General features: G+C 40.7%; 1 protein-coding gene across 2 annotated transcripts in view; it reads right to left on the bottom strand.

Moving 5' to 3' along the window:
• LOC101171384 (pyridoxal kinase-like) overlaps positions 1–18,079 on the bottom strand; it is a 70,268-nt gene that overhangs the window by 38,266 nt on the left and 13,923 nt on the right. The window contains exons 2-4 of one of the 2 annotated variants that reach the window (XM_023963059.1): positions 7,523–7,577; positions 4,296–4,400; positions 3,997–4,080 (exon numbers count right to left, since the gene is read on the bottom strand). In XM_023963059.1, the coding sequence (XP_023818827.1) occupies positions 3,997–4,080; positions 4,296–4,400; positions 7,523–7,577 (244 nt within the window). The remainder of the gene's footprint in view (positions 1–3,996; positions 4,081–4,295; positions 4,401–7,522; positions 7,578–18,079) is intronic. The other variant, XM_023963060.1, reaches the window with a different exon arrangement.

Raw genomic sequence — 18,079 nt, 5'->3', positions numbered from 1 at the left:
GTGCAGTCAGGAGAGGCAAGTGAGGCTGTGCCTCACCTGTCATTATGGGAAGAAAAGAGAAAGAATACATTCAATTTTTATATTTAATCAGTAATTTGTGCTTTGCAGTCATTTTCCATTTAAATTTACCATTTTTGGGTGTTTTTTCTTTTCAAAATCGCTGAATTTCCGCATTTGCCGTTCAGATACTAAGTGACGTGCGATGAGGCACCAGCCCGCTGAGCCTCACCTTGGATTGCGCAATACCTATGCAGTCAGACGGTGCTGCCTACTCTCTGTATGTCGGTTCAATCACTTGTACTATATGAGCTGAGTTTACATAATTTAGCAGATGTATATGATGTACAGTGTTTGTTTTTATAAATAACTGTTTGTGAGGGACGTGTTTCTTGTGCTGAGCGCTAAACGCCGGCAAAAAAGCCGCTGGGTGAGGCCAGACATTCTCGTGCCTCATGTTAGGGGGCGCCGGTGAGCCCTGAGATTATGACGCTAAAAACAATAGAAGAAGTGATAGCAAGCGGCAAGTCATTTTCTTCAGAAGGAGCGGCGTATGGACTTTATTTACAAGTTAAGGTAAGATGATAATAACGTTTGTGCTTTTTTCTATGCTGCAGTTTGTATATGAAAAAAAACATGTTGAAATGATATTTTAAACAAAACACGTTAACTGTTGTCAATTAAATGGTGAATAAGTTACTCAGTATGGTTCATATGCTGGTAAATCTGACTGATGACGTCAGTGCCTCACCAGCAATTAACCTCACCGCACGTCACTGGTAGAACTGCCTTTTTTTCACCTGCAGAAAATTGCTAAGATCAGAAATATACTTTCTAAGAGTGATGCTGAAAAACTCATCCATGCATTTGTTACGTCGAGGCTGGATTACTGTAACTCCTTGTTAGCAGCGTGTCCTAAGAGTTCCTTAAGAAGTCTCCAGCTTGTTCAGAACGCAGCTGCTAGATTGTTAGCTGGAACTAGCAGAAGAGATCACATCACTCCTGTGTTAGTTTCACTTCACTGGATCCCAGTTGATTCCAGAATCAAGTTCAAAATCCTCCTGCTTACCTATAAGGCCTTACATGGACTGGCCCCGTCCTATATTAAGGACCTCATAGTCCCTTACCATCCAGTCAGAACACTTCACTCGCAAAATGCAGGACTGCATGTGGTTCCTACAGTTAATAAAAGTACAGTTGGAGGTAGAGCGTTTAGCCACCAAGCCCCTGTTTTATGGAATAAACTCCCAGCTCATGGAAGAGAGGCCGACTCAGTTTCTGCATTCAAAGTTAGACTGAAAACATTCCTCTTTGGACAGGCTTATTATCAGACTAGCTAGTGTTCAGAGAATATTTACCTTACTGTTAATTTGTTTAAATAAAACTTAACAATAAAGTTGTTAGTAAGCTGCTAGAAGTTTGAAGCTGGGGTAACTATGGTGCACTGGGGTTCTGTCCTCTTTTCTCATCTATTTCTACTCTCCCTCTCTCCTCTATTCTTGGTCATCATTTATCATTTAGTTCTCCATGCCTCTGTTTGGTGCATTGCGATTCTCCAGATTCCAGTTGCTCCTGTACCTGACTGTGTACCTCGTCTCTGGTCCTATACCTACACCTGGCTGTGGATCCTGTCTCCGGCTTGTCTCACGCCCCAAGCCCCCCCCCCCCCCCCCAACTTCAACTGGATGAAGATCATTTGCTGTACTTTAAATATGTAGTTGTAGAGTTAGATAAGGTAATTCTTCTCTAAGAGTTCTGGGAATCGCCTGTCCGTCCGGGACATTCTGACACAATCTGTCTGTCCGTCCGTTTTCTTCGTTTTTCCAGTTTAGTTTAGTCTGTTTAGTAAAATTTTTAGTATTATCCTATTGAATTCTATGCATTTATGATCCTTTTTGATTGTATGTTTACCTTACAATTACTGGTACGAAGGCCACTAAGACGACTGTTGTTGTGAATTTGGGCTATATAAATAAACTTGAATTGAATTTAATCCAGATCCTTAGTATTTCTTTCTTACTCCACGCATCTGCTCCTGGTCCGGCACTTTTATCCAATTTTAGAACCCTATGTGGCTCGCGAGTCAAAATATTTGTCCACCCCTGGCTTACATGCTATTGCCACCATAATATGATTGTCTCAGTTAGTCTTTTTACAACATGTGCTCTGTCTTGTGTCATGTCCATGATAATAAAGGCCACCACACAGGCTTTCATCCATTACCAGCTTGTCCAACAAGCTGAAGAGGATCCCTCCCCGTGTAAATACTCCTACTTCAAAGGCATTGTATGAATCTTTCACGGAAAATGTCAAAAGCAAGAGGTGAAATGATAATGTTTTGATGCCTTGTTCTTATGATTATATAATCGTGTTTCATGTTTGTAACTTCCATTTATCCGTGTTTACTTATGACATGTTTGAGGAGCCAGTTTAGCTCGTGCTGGTTTACGGCGCCTTCCGTCCGTGAAACCAGGGTTCGAATCCGGGCTGCTCCCTGTTCCCTTCTCTGCTTCTGTGCCAGTCCCAAGCCCGGTTTGTTTGAGAAGGTTGCGTCAGGAAGGGCATCCGGCGTAAAACATTGCCAAGTTAACCATGCAAATCATCCGCACCTACACGGCTGATTCGCTGTGGCGACCCCTGATGGGAAAAGCCGAAATTGAAAGAAGAAGACTTATGACGTGTTTGAAATAATAAAAAGGGAGGGATGTTAGGGTTGCATAGTTACCATTTGCTTACACGCTATTATCACCATAATATGATCGTCTTAATTCTATCTTTCAGTAAGAAAACGATGCTGGGAAAAGTGCTGACTATACAAGATATGATGTTCCTGTACTGATTGATGACCCACTTTCATGTTATCAACCCCGGCCACCAATAAAACCAGACTGGATAAACTGGGAAGGCAGAACTGGTACAGCTTTGCGCTTTGACAGACCGATTCGTCTTCTGCAACTGAGCATGGTTCCAGTGCCACAGCCTACCTGAGTTTGGTAGCTGACTATGTCCATCCCTTTATGACCACAGTGTATCATTTTCTGATGGCTACTTCCAGCAGGATAAGGCGCCATCTCGAAAAGCTGGAATCATCTCAGACTGGTTTCTTGAACATGACAATGAGTTCAATGGACTCAAACGGTCCACAGTCACCAAATCTCAACCCAATAGAGAACCTTTGGGATGTGGTGGAACAGGATGTTGGCATCATGGATGCAAATCTGCAGCAACTGTGTGATGCTGTCAAGTCAATATGGACCAAAGTCACTGAGGAATGTTGAATCTCAGCCACCAAGGATTAAGGCAGTTCTGATGGCAAAAGGGGGTCCAACCCGGTACTAGCAAGGTGGACCTAATAAAGTTGTCGGCAAGTGTAAATACCACGTCAAATCACATCAGTTATTGTTTAATGACTAGGTTAGTTACTGATCAGAAACCAGTTAGTGTTTGATTATAAACATGGTTACTAACTCTAAACTAGGTTAGGTTGTTGCAGAGTTAATCAGCTTTTACTGATTTATAGGTGGTTTGTCTGAGATTTTTTACAAGCTGCATAGGATGTGGCTACACTGTTGGGCAGCAACACTAAGGGTTTTGCATAAGAAGCCAGACTAGATGAAACTCATTGCAACCCCTGGGAAGTGAACCCTGGTTTCTTGCATGCCAGTCCTACACCCAACCAACTGAGTCATCTAGATGCTAACTCTTATAAACTAGGTTAGTAACTGTCCAAACACTAGGTTATTTACTGACTATACACCAGGTTAGTTACTGACCATAACCTAGGTCAGTTAGTGACCATACACCAAGTTGGTTACTGACCTTACATCAGGTTAGTTACTTACCATACACCAGGTAAGTACTGACAATACACCAGATTGGTACTGACCATACACCACATTAGTACTGACCATACACCAAGGTAGTTACTGACCATACACCAGATTAGTACTGACAATAAACCAGGTTAGATAGAGAAAATACTCCAGGTTGGTTACTGACCATAAACCAGGTTAGGGTTAGCTCTCTTCAGTTCCTGAACAATGTCCACAACCATTTCCAGAAAAGACGTGTCTCTGGTGTATCCTAAACACACACATCAAACATGTTAAATGAGTAAATCTGTAGTGTTGCTACCTTCAGATCTTCAACTATTTTAGCTTCTCCTCCAAACTCCTTCATTCTTTCACTAAAGAGTAGAATAGATAAAAATACAACAAAACAACCATACCTTTTTGGATTATCTCCTATTTACATAACTCATGATTAGTTTTGGTTAAGGTTAGTTGGCCTTTATATACCTGTCAAAACGTAGTCATAATGATGAACATTGTTGAGTTTGATTCCCTCGTAGAGCACATGGAGCTCGTCTGCTGTCAATACCTGGCCTTTCCAGTGAGAGTAACCTGAAAAGAGCATTGAGCACAGTGTAGTTAGGTCTTTCAACATACAGTCCACATATTTTCACTGATATCAAAGAGTTGTGTAGTTTTATTTATATACAGGTTCAACCAACAGACAGCTCTGGTAAGATTTCCAACAAACTCACATCAGCAGTCAGTATGGTCTGTGTGGGTGTAGGGGTGTGTGTGAGGGGTTTACAGGTGCTATGCTTTTGCAGAGACCTCTGTTTGGTAGTACACAAGGACCTGCATTCAAGGAGGCGGGGGTTACTGCATAATTTTCTGCAGGCTGCCATGATGCAGCTCTAGGTGAGTCACAGCCAGGTCAGGACTTGGTTGATTTGGTTGCTAAGCAACAAGCCCTAAAGAAAGCCAAAGGGGCTGTGAAACAGGGATGAACATTTAGAGTAGCACTGAGCTTTCACAAGGAGATAAAGGCCTCTCCTGTCATTGGTGACTGAATCCTCCTCCTTCCTGTGTTCGGACTCATGCCACTGTCAGCTTCTTGGGTAGCAACATCTCATTCAAAAGTAATCAAGGTGCATCCCCACAATAAAATAAATCAATAAATAAAATAACAGGCCTTTTGAGAAGATTTGATCAAATTTAATCAGAGAAATGCTTTTTCCATTTCCTGTCACCAATCTTAGTGCTGACCTAATACTTATGTTGACAGGGTTAAAGGCAGCTTCTGAGTATCAGGGGCATCAACATTCAATGTTAAGCCAATGTTAAACCATTGGGTTGATCGGTTGGTTTAACATCTGAGCAGCATATGGTCTGGCAACAGTGCATTTTGAGAGTTTTGGCGCAAGTTCAAAAATTTGAATCAGAGACTCAGTTTTGGACCAATTAAAGTTTATTCAGCGTTTACTTGGGAAGACCAGAGAGAAGTGCATTGCAGTAGTCCAGGTCAGCAGTGTCTAGACTATGAACTAAAATGGAGGCGGAGTGGACGGTGAGGGAGGGGCGGAGACGATTAATATTACATAAATGAAAGTAGACAGACCGAGTAATGCTATTGATGTGAGATTGAAAGGATAATGTGCTGTCAAGGATGACACCCTGACTCTTTACTTGAGGGGAGGGAAAAACTGGAGAGGAATCAATGGAAAGTGTAAAATTTGAAACTTTGGAAAGGGTGGATTTGGATCCTACAAGGAGTAATTCGGTTTTATCACTGTTAAGTTTGAGGAAGTTTGAGGTGAAACAGGTTTTTATTTCAGACAGACAGGAGGAAATGAAGGCAGGTGGAAGAGAAGAGTTCGGTTTAATTGTCAGAGCTCAGTGTCATTTGCAAAACAATGAAAATCAATGCAATGAATTTATGGAATATATTGCCAAGGGGTAGTAGGTAGGTAATGAAGAGGAGGGGACCGAGAACAGAACATTGAGGAACACCAGAGAAAATGAACGACGGTTGAGATTTAAAAGAATACAGTTGGATAAACTTGACTAAAGAGAATTACAGTTGTCATCTGAATAGAAATCAGAAGGAAAACAGTCACGGGGTTTAAAGATGTTATTCATTAAAGAAAAAACAGTTTTGCATCTCCACAAATTTAAAGACATCACAAGACTGGAAAGTTTTATTTATAGACCCTAACCGAAAATCAACAAACCACCAGAAAATACTCAGTTCCTCCATGATTCCTCTGCTGTGGTTTTCTTCAGTCTGAAAGTCAGATTCCTGCATCTTTACCCCTAACGCCTTGCTGATCAGGTGAGGTGTCAGCTAAAAAATACCAAGACCTGGAAGGTGAAAGGCCCAGATGGAATCTGCTCCAGACTGCTCATGGACTGTGCACACCAGCTGTGTCAGGTGGTTCTGCACATCTACAAGCTGAACCTGGAACTGGAGAGCGTTCCTGTACTGTGGAAGACTTCCTGTGTTGTTCCAGTGCCACACCCCAGGAAACCCAACCATTACAGGCCTGTGGTCCTGACGCCTTACCTGATTATAGCGGTGTGTGTTGCTGGGGGGTAAGGGTGGGAGGGTGGCGTAGATGCACTGACATTAACAGGAAGAGGGTCGAAAAACTGGAGCAGAGTTGAGCTGTGGAAGAGTTGGATGTGGGCTCTGGCAAGACCAATCATTATTACGCTAGGTGCAAATGTGGTGTTTTAGGGCGTCAGTGTTTTTTGCGTCTCTTCTGCGTTTCAGGTGAAGATCACTCGTCTTAACCCTTGGATGCTGGCCAGGCTGTGACCATCTTCTTTCCTCTCTTGTGTTTGCAGTACTTGTGCCCAGCCAACTTGGATGCAAGTTTGTGTCACTGGGTGCCTGCAGGAGGGTAAGCATCTCTCTCCTTGTTCTGTTTATGTTTGCTGTTTTAACAAGGTTGTTTTAATGTCTTTATTTGAAAAGATTTCTATTTGTAAAGTACTTGTCTGTGCTCGTGTGTCAGATGTTCCTGCACTTAATTTGTTTGGTACTCCCTCCTAACTGTGGGTAGAGGAAGTGGAGTTTATTGTATTCTTGTGGCTCCTGCTTGGAACATTTGGGAAAATCATGCCACATGCAGTTTTTGTCTGTTTGGTATTGTTTTGTTGTCATGGATCATCAACACAAAAAAAAAACCCTTCTCTTTAGCTTGGAAATGTTTGAAAAACCGTGTGACCCCCCGCATATATTATATGCGAGTTTTTAGTTAGAAAAACAATGTTATGTATTATCCATGTGCTGGCAGCAACACACCAACGTAGATGACCAGTGACTTTTGATGACATCGTTAAGCAGTGGTAACGTCCGATTTGAGGACCCTTTTTTTTTCATATCTCTCCGCTCAGAGGGATAAATGTAAGGAAGCCATTCGGATTCGGCCCTAAATTCTTTTCTGTGTTTGGGTTAATATGTCACACAAATAATGGTTAAGCTATATTACTCAATAGCAGCAGAGTTGCATAATGTAGTACATTGCTTCTTTTTGGCTCACAAACTAGTTTTTTTCTTTTTGAGATTTATTGCTTATATTTTTTTCTTTAGTTTTTTTTCTCTGACAGCTTTTTTAAAAAGCTTTTAGTTTTTGCTTTATATAAAAACAAGTTTCCATCTGTCTGTACATCCACCTGTGCATTCATCCATCTACACATCCATCCAGCTCTTTTCTAAACATTGACAGTACCTGTGTGGTTGGAGAACTGCACAGAGTTGATGGAATCGACCTCAAAGCCTAAAACCTGCAACAGAAGGCAGAGGAGACTATTTCAGCTCAGTATCAGTCTTTAAAAATGTTTTATTTATCCACAAAGAACATTTTTTTAACAGTTTTGTTTAAAACACTACATATTTGTACATGGGGATCATTGATTATAATTGATGCTGTTTTTACTCTTCCAGTTAACTAAGATTGTTTTTTTAGCTATGCAAAGGACAGGAAAGATGATGGATTTTGATCTTTCCTCTACACTGATGGCGCTCATATCACCAAGTATTCAGAGAGTTGGAGAAGCTGTGATAGCGATGTCTTACCAGGTTAACAGATCTACACGTAACTTCTGCCAAAACCATGAGACAGATGTGCAGAGCCACAGTGCATGCAAATAACTGTCTGGGGAACTGCTATTACAAAACCCACAAGTGTCTGATTCTCTGAGATCCATCTTGAACATCCTTTATCCAGAATAGTGAGTCCTATGAGTTTTAAACAGAATCAGCTGAAGGTTAGGACTTTTGTTTAGTCTACAAGTGTTTGAGCAAATCTGTGACTAAAAAGAGTCGTCTGTATTAATAACCAGGTCTGAATCCCACTTCTTGGTATTGTGTGACAGGTTGCAGACCAGCGCCTGAACACCAGCCGCAATTGTTTGTTTTTTTCTCCCAGCCCGGTAGCAGTTTAAAGTTTTCACTGGACAAATGCACACACCCAGGCAAACAAATCATTCACATTTTACCACAACGTAAGGCCCAATTTTGTTTAATTCTAAGGGTGCACACTCAGTTTTAAATGGAATCTTACTCACCATCTAAGTTGCCCTCCACAAACAGCCAAACCAGAGCATTGTACACATACGCATACATCTCCATCCACAGGAAACAGGAAGTGACTTCATATGTCAGAATTGTTTTTTATTTTTTTCCTTTGTTTCCCTTTATGTGTAATTGATTCAGATTTATGCCTGTATTTCACTTATTACTATTTTTTTATATCTGTAAATGTTGGGTTATGTTTAAGAATCCTCCCAGTTGCAAGGCAGAAATGTCTTTTAAAGTACAGTATGTTGAATTGGCCTTTGGGAGGGGCTAAGCCTTTAAGGGGTAAACTTTTTCCAGTTGGGAGAGAGTATCCTGACTTGGTCATTTTATTTTCGAGTGTCTTATTTCTTTCCTGCTAAGAGGAACCCTGTCACACAATGTAACTTGGTTTCCAATATTACTTATAAATATATATATATTTTACACAGAATTTTGTATGATGTTAGGTTCTGAACGTTTTCACTGTATCATGTAGTGTCAGATTTTTCTGGCTCAGGTTAAAGGAGAGGAGTTATTAATTTGAAGAAAATCCCACCAGGCTGTTGATGTGGTTTTGTGGTTGCACCACATGATGGTGGGAGTTGAGTGTCCTTATTGCCTGATGGAAGACTAAAAGACAGTTTCTTCCATCAGGCAATAAGGACACTCAACTCCCTCCCTGCCCTCCCCCCTCTGGCCCCTCCACTCCGTCCTACAAGCCCACACTGAAAACTTTCACAACAGTTCAGATCACCACTTTCACCAAAGACTGCCATCACTAACTCATCCACTTACTGTTCTCAGCACTGTTGTCACTTTAAACTGCCACTTTAACCATCTCATTGCTCTCTGCACTGTTTAGACTACTGTTATTCTTCTTATTATTGCTGTCTTTTTATCTATTTTTTAAGTCGTTTATTTATTTATTTTTTATATGCTGCTTGCACTGTGGGGTGAGAGGAAAGCAATTTCATCTGTGCTGTATGTCTTTATGGATGCAGTACATTTGACAATAAAGCCGACTTTGACTTTGATGATTCCTCTTCAGGGGTTGACATAGCCCAGAAATTTGCACTGGCCCACAGGGCCAGTAGCTTTTGAAAGTTACTGGCCCTGACTGAGAGTTACTGGCCCAACATCGCGCACAGCGGGACCCGCCGCTCCGCAGGGGGGTCCGGGGGCATGCCTATGGAGTTATTTCAGTCTCAATAATCAGAAATGCACACAGCCGGTTTTACAAATACACACGCTCCGATTCACAAATGTAATTTTATGCAAACGTGAAAAATAAATTCGGAAATACACACCCTGTGTTTCACAAACACACACATTGTGTTTCACAAATGCACACTAAATGTTTTACAAAGGCACAATAAGTGTTTCTCACAAATGTGCACACTGTTTTTCACAAAAACATTTTAGAAATTCACAATAAATGTATCAGAAATGCACAGTAAGTGCTTCACAAACGTGATTTTTAGGTACACATGTGATGTGAACTCACAGATCATTCGAACTGCAGAATGTGCATTCAAAATCCCGTTCTCGTTTGTGAATCTCCCCGTGTGTGTGAGAGATTTTTTTACGGTGAATATTGAGACTCATCTGACGGAGCGGGTCGACTAATGTCACCATTGGCTAGTGAATCTGTCTATCAAACTCATCGGCAAAGCAGGCGGGTTCGATTTAGCCAATCGAATGGCCCCTTACACTCTTCACTCTCAACTGACGAGGGAGGGAGCTGTTCAGCACAGCAGTTGGGAGGACGCGGGCGGCAAACATGGCGGAGAGGTCTTCCGAACGGGATCAGTCTCAGCCCGTAAGTAATGCACTTATTTGATTATTATTCCCTCGTTGTACGTCCTGTAATGTTATTGTATACTAAGTTGAAGCGTTCTCCTTAGCCAAGTGACATGTGTGAATGCTTTATGAACACTTTAGTTCAGCCGAGTCGTTTGCAGAGTACCCCCACCGCAAATTAGCTTACCTTAGCCTGTGCGGTCATATTTTTTACGAAAGCGGGGGAGGACTTATGATGGTTTTGTCAAGTTTTATACTTGGCATACCAGCTCTTCACACAACACGAGTAACTACAACCAACCAGGGGCCTCAAAACTAGCCGGCTTTCGACTCAAATTGTGTCTGCCTGCCCTGTGAGTGTCAGGGAAGTTTAAGCTAGCGCGTCGGTTCAAGCTAGATATACAGCCAATCTGTAGGTTCTTAACATGATTCATAAGGAACTAAGGGGAAAACATGCCGGATTTACAGCAGCACAGAAAGTTTAATAAAAAGTATTGATTTGGAGACGGGGATTTGTTTGAACACTGATGCTATGCTAACTAGCTAGTAAGTTAGCTGTTCCGTGTGCTGCCAGTATGTAAACGCGATCCGGGTTAAAGTTAGACACAGTCTTTTCACAACCCAGACTTTAAGACGGGGTGGATATGTGCAACAAGTTAATTCATATGACATTCATGAAAATGGCATTTTTTAAATATAACAGACGTGAATCCACTGTTGAATGAAAGAAGCCTCATTAAGTTTCTAACGTTAGAACCCGTATTCATTGTGATGACCAGCCCTGTGAGATTGTGTCAGAGTGACAGCCACTAAATTCCCCGTATCTTTACTTCCAATGACGAAATGACAAGAATCCCAAACATTATGTTTTTAGGCTGTTTTTTAGTCGATAAGTAGTCACAGAAAGGGCGGATGGGAGAAATATGCTGTCAACAGTGATTTGAGTAGAAGTTACTGTAAGTATTCCACACAGGCTTCCTGTGATCAGTGTCTTGTCTCTGATTTTTTTAAAGCTGTTCTTTACTACAAGCTCAAGTTATCATAGCAAGAGTGTTTTAAAAAATTCCCCTTTTTAATATTTGAAAATTTTGTAATTTAATCTTAGACAGCTAAATGATCTAATCCATGTTTGTCGTGTTTTTATTTATTCTCTAGGAATTGCTGAAGCGTGTCATCCTAAATACCTTTCTATTCTATTCTATTTCATATTTTATCATCCTATTGTATTACTGTTTTACCTATCAATTGGGAATTTAGCATTTTTGCCCCTGTAAATATCTGTCAGTTGAAAGTATTTGTACTTGTATTCCATAGATCTTGCACCTGAAGATGGCAGACAACAACTGTGCAGACTTGGCCTTCTTCAGTGAACGTGTATGGCTTTCCTCTGAGGTATTCATGTTATTCATAAAGAAATCTTTTATTCACATATCAGGCAGTATAAGCACTTGGTTATTTGTACAAAAATAAAATAACTTTTTTTAGACTCCTCTGAAAACAAAGGCAACTCTAAAACTCTTTCCCCTCATGAATAACATTTTACCCCCCCCTCAGTCTCTCACCTCAATTTTTTCCCCAGTGATACATGTAACCCACTCCTGCAATTTATCTAACCTAAAAATTCTACTTATTGGCATCATACATAAGAACATTACATTTTAAATTGATGTGTACCGTATTGGCGATGCATTTGTAATTATCTGTTTGAGACATGATTTTCATGTTATTGTCAGGGTGATAGGAAAAAATGTGGGCATAGCTGAGTTGATGCTCACAGTACGTGGAACTGACACAAACAGCTTTGTTGCAGCAAAAGTGTACACACAATCAACGGTGAGTTGAACCTAGTTTTAGACGCTTTAATATAGGCCTGCACAATATACCGCAAATTTATCGTTATCGCAATATCAAGCTGTGCAATATGCATATCGCAAAAGACAGCAAATTTGCAATAAATGGTTACCTTAGATGTGCCCAAACAATCTTATGGCAGCTTGAAGTGTTTAATGGATTGAAAGAATCCCTTTCTGCATTTGACCAATCAGATGGACCCCTTCACGTTGTTAACTAATCGGATGGCGCTCTATTATGTTGTATGTTCGCCTCCTATGTCAACAAGGGTCATTTGTAGTATAATTTTTAAGCTGTTGTAATGGAATGGGAATAATATTTTGCTAATTGTTTATATACCGCAAATTATATCATTATCGCAATATTAATTACTGATACCGCATATCGCGACTTTTCTTCATTTCGTGCAGCCCTACTTTAATATATGCATAAGAGTGAATGATGTATTAAAAATAAATCTGACAATATAATATTTCTTTTTGCTTTTTTCCAAATACAGGATTGAGCCCATCTGGTGTGATGTCTTCATGACTGTTACTGGTTTATATTACAACATCCTGCACTCTCCTGAGGACCAAGACTTGCTCAATATCAGTAACATCACGTATTCTGCTGCCACTATATTTTCCTACCACGCATTCAGGCCAGTTTGGATGTCTTTAGTGACGCGTGGGACAGCCATCCAATCAGGACGGAGCAAAGCATGACACCAAATCAGCTGTGGCAGTTGGGCTTGACCCAGAACCCTGTTTCTGATCCCCGGGTAAGTGCTTTATTTCAGTGTTTTTTTAACCTTTGTTCACTTGTTCCATGGTCTGACACCGGACTCTGTGGAAAGTTACACCGCTAAAGACGAGCTTTAGCTGGTATTTTTGTTATAACTGAGCGACTTTACCAGCAGAATTAAGAACAAGGAAGTGAAGACTTTAACCACTTCTGATTGGTCAGACTGATGACATGTGATTTAAGGTTGTGCCGATGGACGATATCATCGTCCATCGTGATGGGTGACTGACATCCCGATGGAGAGACCACCATCGTGATGCCACGCCCCCGCCACGTTGCGCGTCGACATCATAAGCCGCGGTTACATGTACAAAATATCTTGATGGGATCAATGGTCGGATTAGAATCCAACCGTGTACATGGGCCCAGAAAAATGTTTTCAGAATATAAAAACGTTCACTAAGGTCACACTTTCCGTCGGAATAAATCATTCGCACACGCGCAGTATTCGCACATGCGCAGTTTGAAAACCGGAAGGGGATACAACTTCCGCGAGCGGCTTTTTTTCCAAACTTTATTGAAGGTAACAATTCAATACAAAACGATAACAGCGGCGAGCAGCTATATACATTGACATGTCAGCTCGGTAAAATACGAGATGATCTTCTAAACGTGCTTTTAATAATGTTACGGTTATTATGAAACACCTGTTCGCTCATCATTTGAATTTTAATCCGTGTGGTCAGTGCTTTTTCTGAACGTAGCCAGGATTAGCAGTATGCTAACACGGGCTAACAACATTAGCTTTGGGTGGCGCTGCATCCTGTGAATAACATCAGCCTTTATTTAGTCGGGACACGACTGGAAACACAAATCCACGTGATTGATTGAATGTTTTCTAAGAACATTTCTGCTTTGAAGCTCAAACCGCTGTGTGTCTGCTGACGATCCGAACTGTGCTCAGACACACGTTTAGACCCGGTTCTGAGTTTGATAGCTTGTACCCCTAGAGCTGCGGGACGGATCGCAGTCTTAAATCTCCCACACATACCGCTCATGTACCCCCCCCCCCCCCCTTCCTATCAAACACAAAGCTGTAAATCCGCGATCCGCCGGTCCAGTTCGCTAGTTAAGTGCAGGAGCGGACTACTTCTTTTCTATTTTGCTTGTTACTTTTTCTGTTAAAGTCACTTCCCTCAGTTTATACTGGATCATCGCGGATTAACCATTAGTTGGGAAATAAAATGAAAAAAGCAAAATAACGAATAGCAGTTATATAAGAACGAAAAATGTAAAAATACCCCCCCCCCCCCCCCCGACGATGTCATCGTCCATCCCGATGGTTGACAGCAAACATCGTCAACGGCCAAATTAGGGGACATCGCCCAACCCTAATGTGATTAAGCCTTCAAGAATGATTGGCGGAGACAGTTAAAGGGGCGGGACTTTTCCTTACACGGTTATAGCTGCAGCTAAATCGCGGTACCGTCAACCTTATCAAAATGTATTTTATAGAATTAAATAAACACAAAGAAAAAGTCATTTTAAGATCTTTCATATTCCTAACTACTCAGTGTTTTATTAGTGCCTGTTTGGATGAACAAAGAGCTGATTTCCTGGAGATGGGAAATGTTTTTAGATCAGTGAAGTAGGGCAATTCCCCACGGCACACTAGTGTGCCGCGGCACACACACTGGTTGAAAAACCCTGCTTTATTTAATCTCACTGTACTGGACAACTGATTTGTGTGCAGTTCGACTAAAGTGGAAAGTATCAAGAACAGTATGATGAAATCACAATGACTACAAGGAATTTTCATCAAAAATGAATGAAAAGTATTATTGTTGTGTGGTGCAAACTATTTCCCTAAATTGTTTGCTTTTTTAAATCAAGTAGGAAGAATAGCACATCTGCAAATTCAAAATGCATCACAATGCATGGCATTATGAGCCATCAGCTGTACTAATCTCACTACTTTGTTAAAAGTCACTTATTTGCAAATTAAAAACAGTTATGGAGATATGAGGTCTGCCTGCTAGAAACAATATAAGTCATTATTAGTGGGTCTCTGTTCCTACATAATCTAAAACATTTAAAAAAACAGCTGTTCATAAACAGTATCTTTTTTTTTTTTTTTTTTTGTCAGGGTATGCTGGTTCCAGAGATTGAATGGGAGGAGAGTGGATCCATGACTGAACCTCATCCTGGGATCAATGTCCCGGTATGGGACAGTCCCTTTTTGGGTCCACAAATGTTGGAACTGCAAGACGACATCAACCCATTGTTTAATTCAGACCGTTTGGGAGTGGACCTATATCTTTACTGTCCCTGTTTAGAACTTAATTTAGGCGACATAATTACATACAGAAGAAGAGAGACTGAGGGGAGCAAGACAGAGTTCAAATCAATACTGCTGTATTGTTCAAGGGACTTCATTGTATGTAAGGAAGTTATGAAAATTAGTTCCAGTTTAAATAAAATTCAAATCAGTAGAGATCCCACATTTGCTTAAATTTTGATGTTTTAATCTGTCCATGTTTTCACTGAATTTTACTCTGCAATAAAGGGTGAATGTTTGCACTTTGTTGTTCTATGACCATCTTTTGTTGTGTAGTATTTAACCAGTTATAAAACCCAGAGAGATGAGGATCTTTTTTGCAAGGGTGACCTGGCCAAGAGGTGTATATGTATATGGTTACCATATAAAATCCATGACATTTGAGTTATTAAAAAAATAAAATTAAGGTCAAGCAAAGTGACCTCGGGCTGAGCAGGGGGGGTGTATTGGGTATCTGTGATTGACAGTGAGATGAACTTGAGGTGATGTAGTCCCACTGCGTGGTACGGAGCAAAGTGATGCCAGTTTCTCCACAGAACCTACTGTGGAAGTTGCAGGTTTTTCTCCTCCACCTTCATATGATCAAAACCGTGTCTGAGTGTTGAAATGACGCTAGCATGAAAGCTAAGAGAATAACGTACAAACAATCCCGAGTGAAACGTTCATTGTAAATCCCATGACCAGTACAGAGTTCGATGGATTCTGTCAACTGCATTCAACCAATGTTGCCTTGCTCCCAGGTCCACTGAAAAGTTGCACAAGCCAGTAATTTTTGACAACCGAAGGCAAATAAACCGACAAGCCATGCTAAAGCTAACACGCTAATGACCGACTGGTCCAGAATCAAACATGGGCGGGGCTTTTGCCACCTGCAGAAAGCGTAGAGAAAGTGTAAGGGGCCATTCGATTGGCTAAAAGCGAACCCGCCTGCTTTGCCGATGAGTTTGATTGACAGATTCACTAGCCAATGGTGACATTAGTCGACCCGCTCCGTCAGATGAGTCTCAATATTCACCGTAGAAAAATCTCTCACACACACGGGGAGATTCACAAACGAGAACGGGATTTTGAATGCACATTCTGCAATTCGAATGATCTGTGAGTTCACATCACATGTGTACCTAAAAATCACGTTTGTGAAGCACTTACTGTGCATTTCTGATACATTTATTGTGAATTTCTAAAATGTTTTTGTGAAAAACAGTGTGCACATTTGTGAGAAACACTTATTGTGCATTTGTAAAACATTTAGTGTGCATTTGTGAAACACAATGTGTGTGTTTGTGAAACACAGGGTGTGTATTTCCGAATTTATTTTTCACGTTTGCATAAAATGACATTTGTGAATCGGAGCGTGTGTATTTGTAAAACCGGTTGTGTGCATTTCTGATTATTGAGACTGAAATAACTCCATACATGCCCCCCAGGAAAATTTTAATATGGTGCATTCTGGTGACATCTAGCACTTATTTATACACTTTTTCAATTACTGAAAATAGACCATATCAAACTTAAATCTGCTCTAGTCTGTTTCAGATTTATTGAAGAGAGCGCTGCAGTGTAGTAGTTAACACTAGTTAAGAAGTTTTCATGCTGCGTCTAATCACTGCTATTTCACATTTGTTCATAATCAATAGTTAAGAAGTTTTATTTACTTTTTTGCTCTGACTGCCTTGAGGTTTTGCTTTTTGTTACTGTTGCAAAGTTACATTTACTTTTTAGTTACTTTAGTTACTTAATTAAATTAAATAATTGAAAAATTCAATAAAATTAAATTACTGAGATCATTCAGCTAACTAGAAATACTTACTGCTTACAGTGTTGTAAAGAAAATCAAAATGAAGTACTTTGAAGTTATACTGCATTTGAGTCTGAGATTCAGTTATTTGGAGTCTTTGCTTTTGATTCTTTGACATTCAGCTTAAAGCTTAGTGCATACAGTTTCATCTTCAATGCATTCATTAATTATCTTGCTGTCCATACTACTAATTCCACCCATTACTCCATCTAACATATTCCTATCTATTCCTGCCATGTCTTCCACATCTCTGACATGCTTCAGTCTCTCTTCAGTGACGGTGTTGGATTTATGATCATCGCGGTGAAAAACCACCAGGGGGCGCGCTGATGTGTGTGTCAGTTTAAATATATCTGCGTAAAATGTAATATAACCCACTGGCTTGTTCCTTTGTTGTTGCTGTTTAACATTATTTTGTATTGAATTGTTACATTCAATAAAGTTTGAAAAAAATTGAGTGAGCGCGTGCCGCGTGGTGCTCGGCAGTGACAGCCGCGCCCGCAGGCGGGAGAGAAGGAGAAGAATGATAAAAGGTTTCCCATAGAAACGCTTGAAGTCTGAACACAGGACTAGCAGAAAAAGTAAATTATGAAGACGGGGTAAATCTACACGTTTTCGCAAAATTATTGAAAAAGGTGAAAAATATATTAACCGTTAGATATTTTAGTGGCCCGAGCGGACAAGTGAAAAATAACGTCTTGTGGTCCGTACTGCTCGAAAAACAGGACCGGGCCAGCGGACAAATGGCTATGTCGAGCCCTGCTCTTTATCTTGTAACTGCTCTCTTTAGGGGTTGCAACAATAAATCATCTGCCTCCATCAAACCCTACTCAGCAGATCTCTGGCAGTCATCTCCATTGAGACAGAGAGACTTTTAAAACTGAAGAAAGAAAAGAAAAATGTCTACAAACAGGTTATCCATGTGTTTCTTCAGAAGGAACAGCATACCGACTTCCGGTTGAGCTCGGCTCGTCACTATGGGGGGCAGAGCATTCAGCCGCTCTGCCCCCCAGCTCTGGAACTCACTGCCCCCAGGTCTGCGGAACATGAATTCACTCACACAGTTTGCTAAAAATCTGAAAACCCACCTCTTCAGAAAAGCATACCCACCCTAGTTAATTGTATGATTCCATTGTTTTGTATGTTTTTAACTAATGTGTCTTTCTTTTAACTGTATTTTATTGTTTCTATCTGTAAGGCGACCTTGGGTGTCT

The sequence above is a fragment of the Oryzias latipes genome, chromosome 15 (assembly GCF_002234675.1).
Source record: "Oryzias latipes chromosome 15, ASM223467v1".
NCBI classification, from domain to species: domain Eukaryota; kingdom Metazoa; phylum Chordata; class Actinopteri; order Beloniformes; family Adrianichthyidae; genus Oryzias; species Oryzias latipes.
The sequence above is the reverse complement of the archived record's forward strand: the minus strand, read 5'-3'. Positions and strand labels throughout refer to the sequence as shown.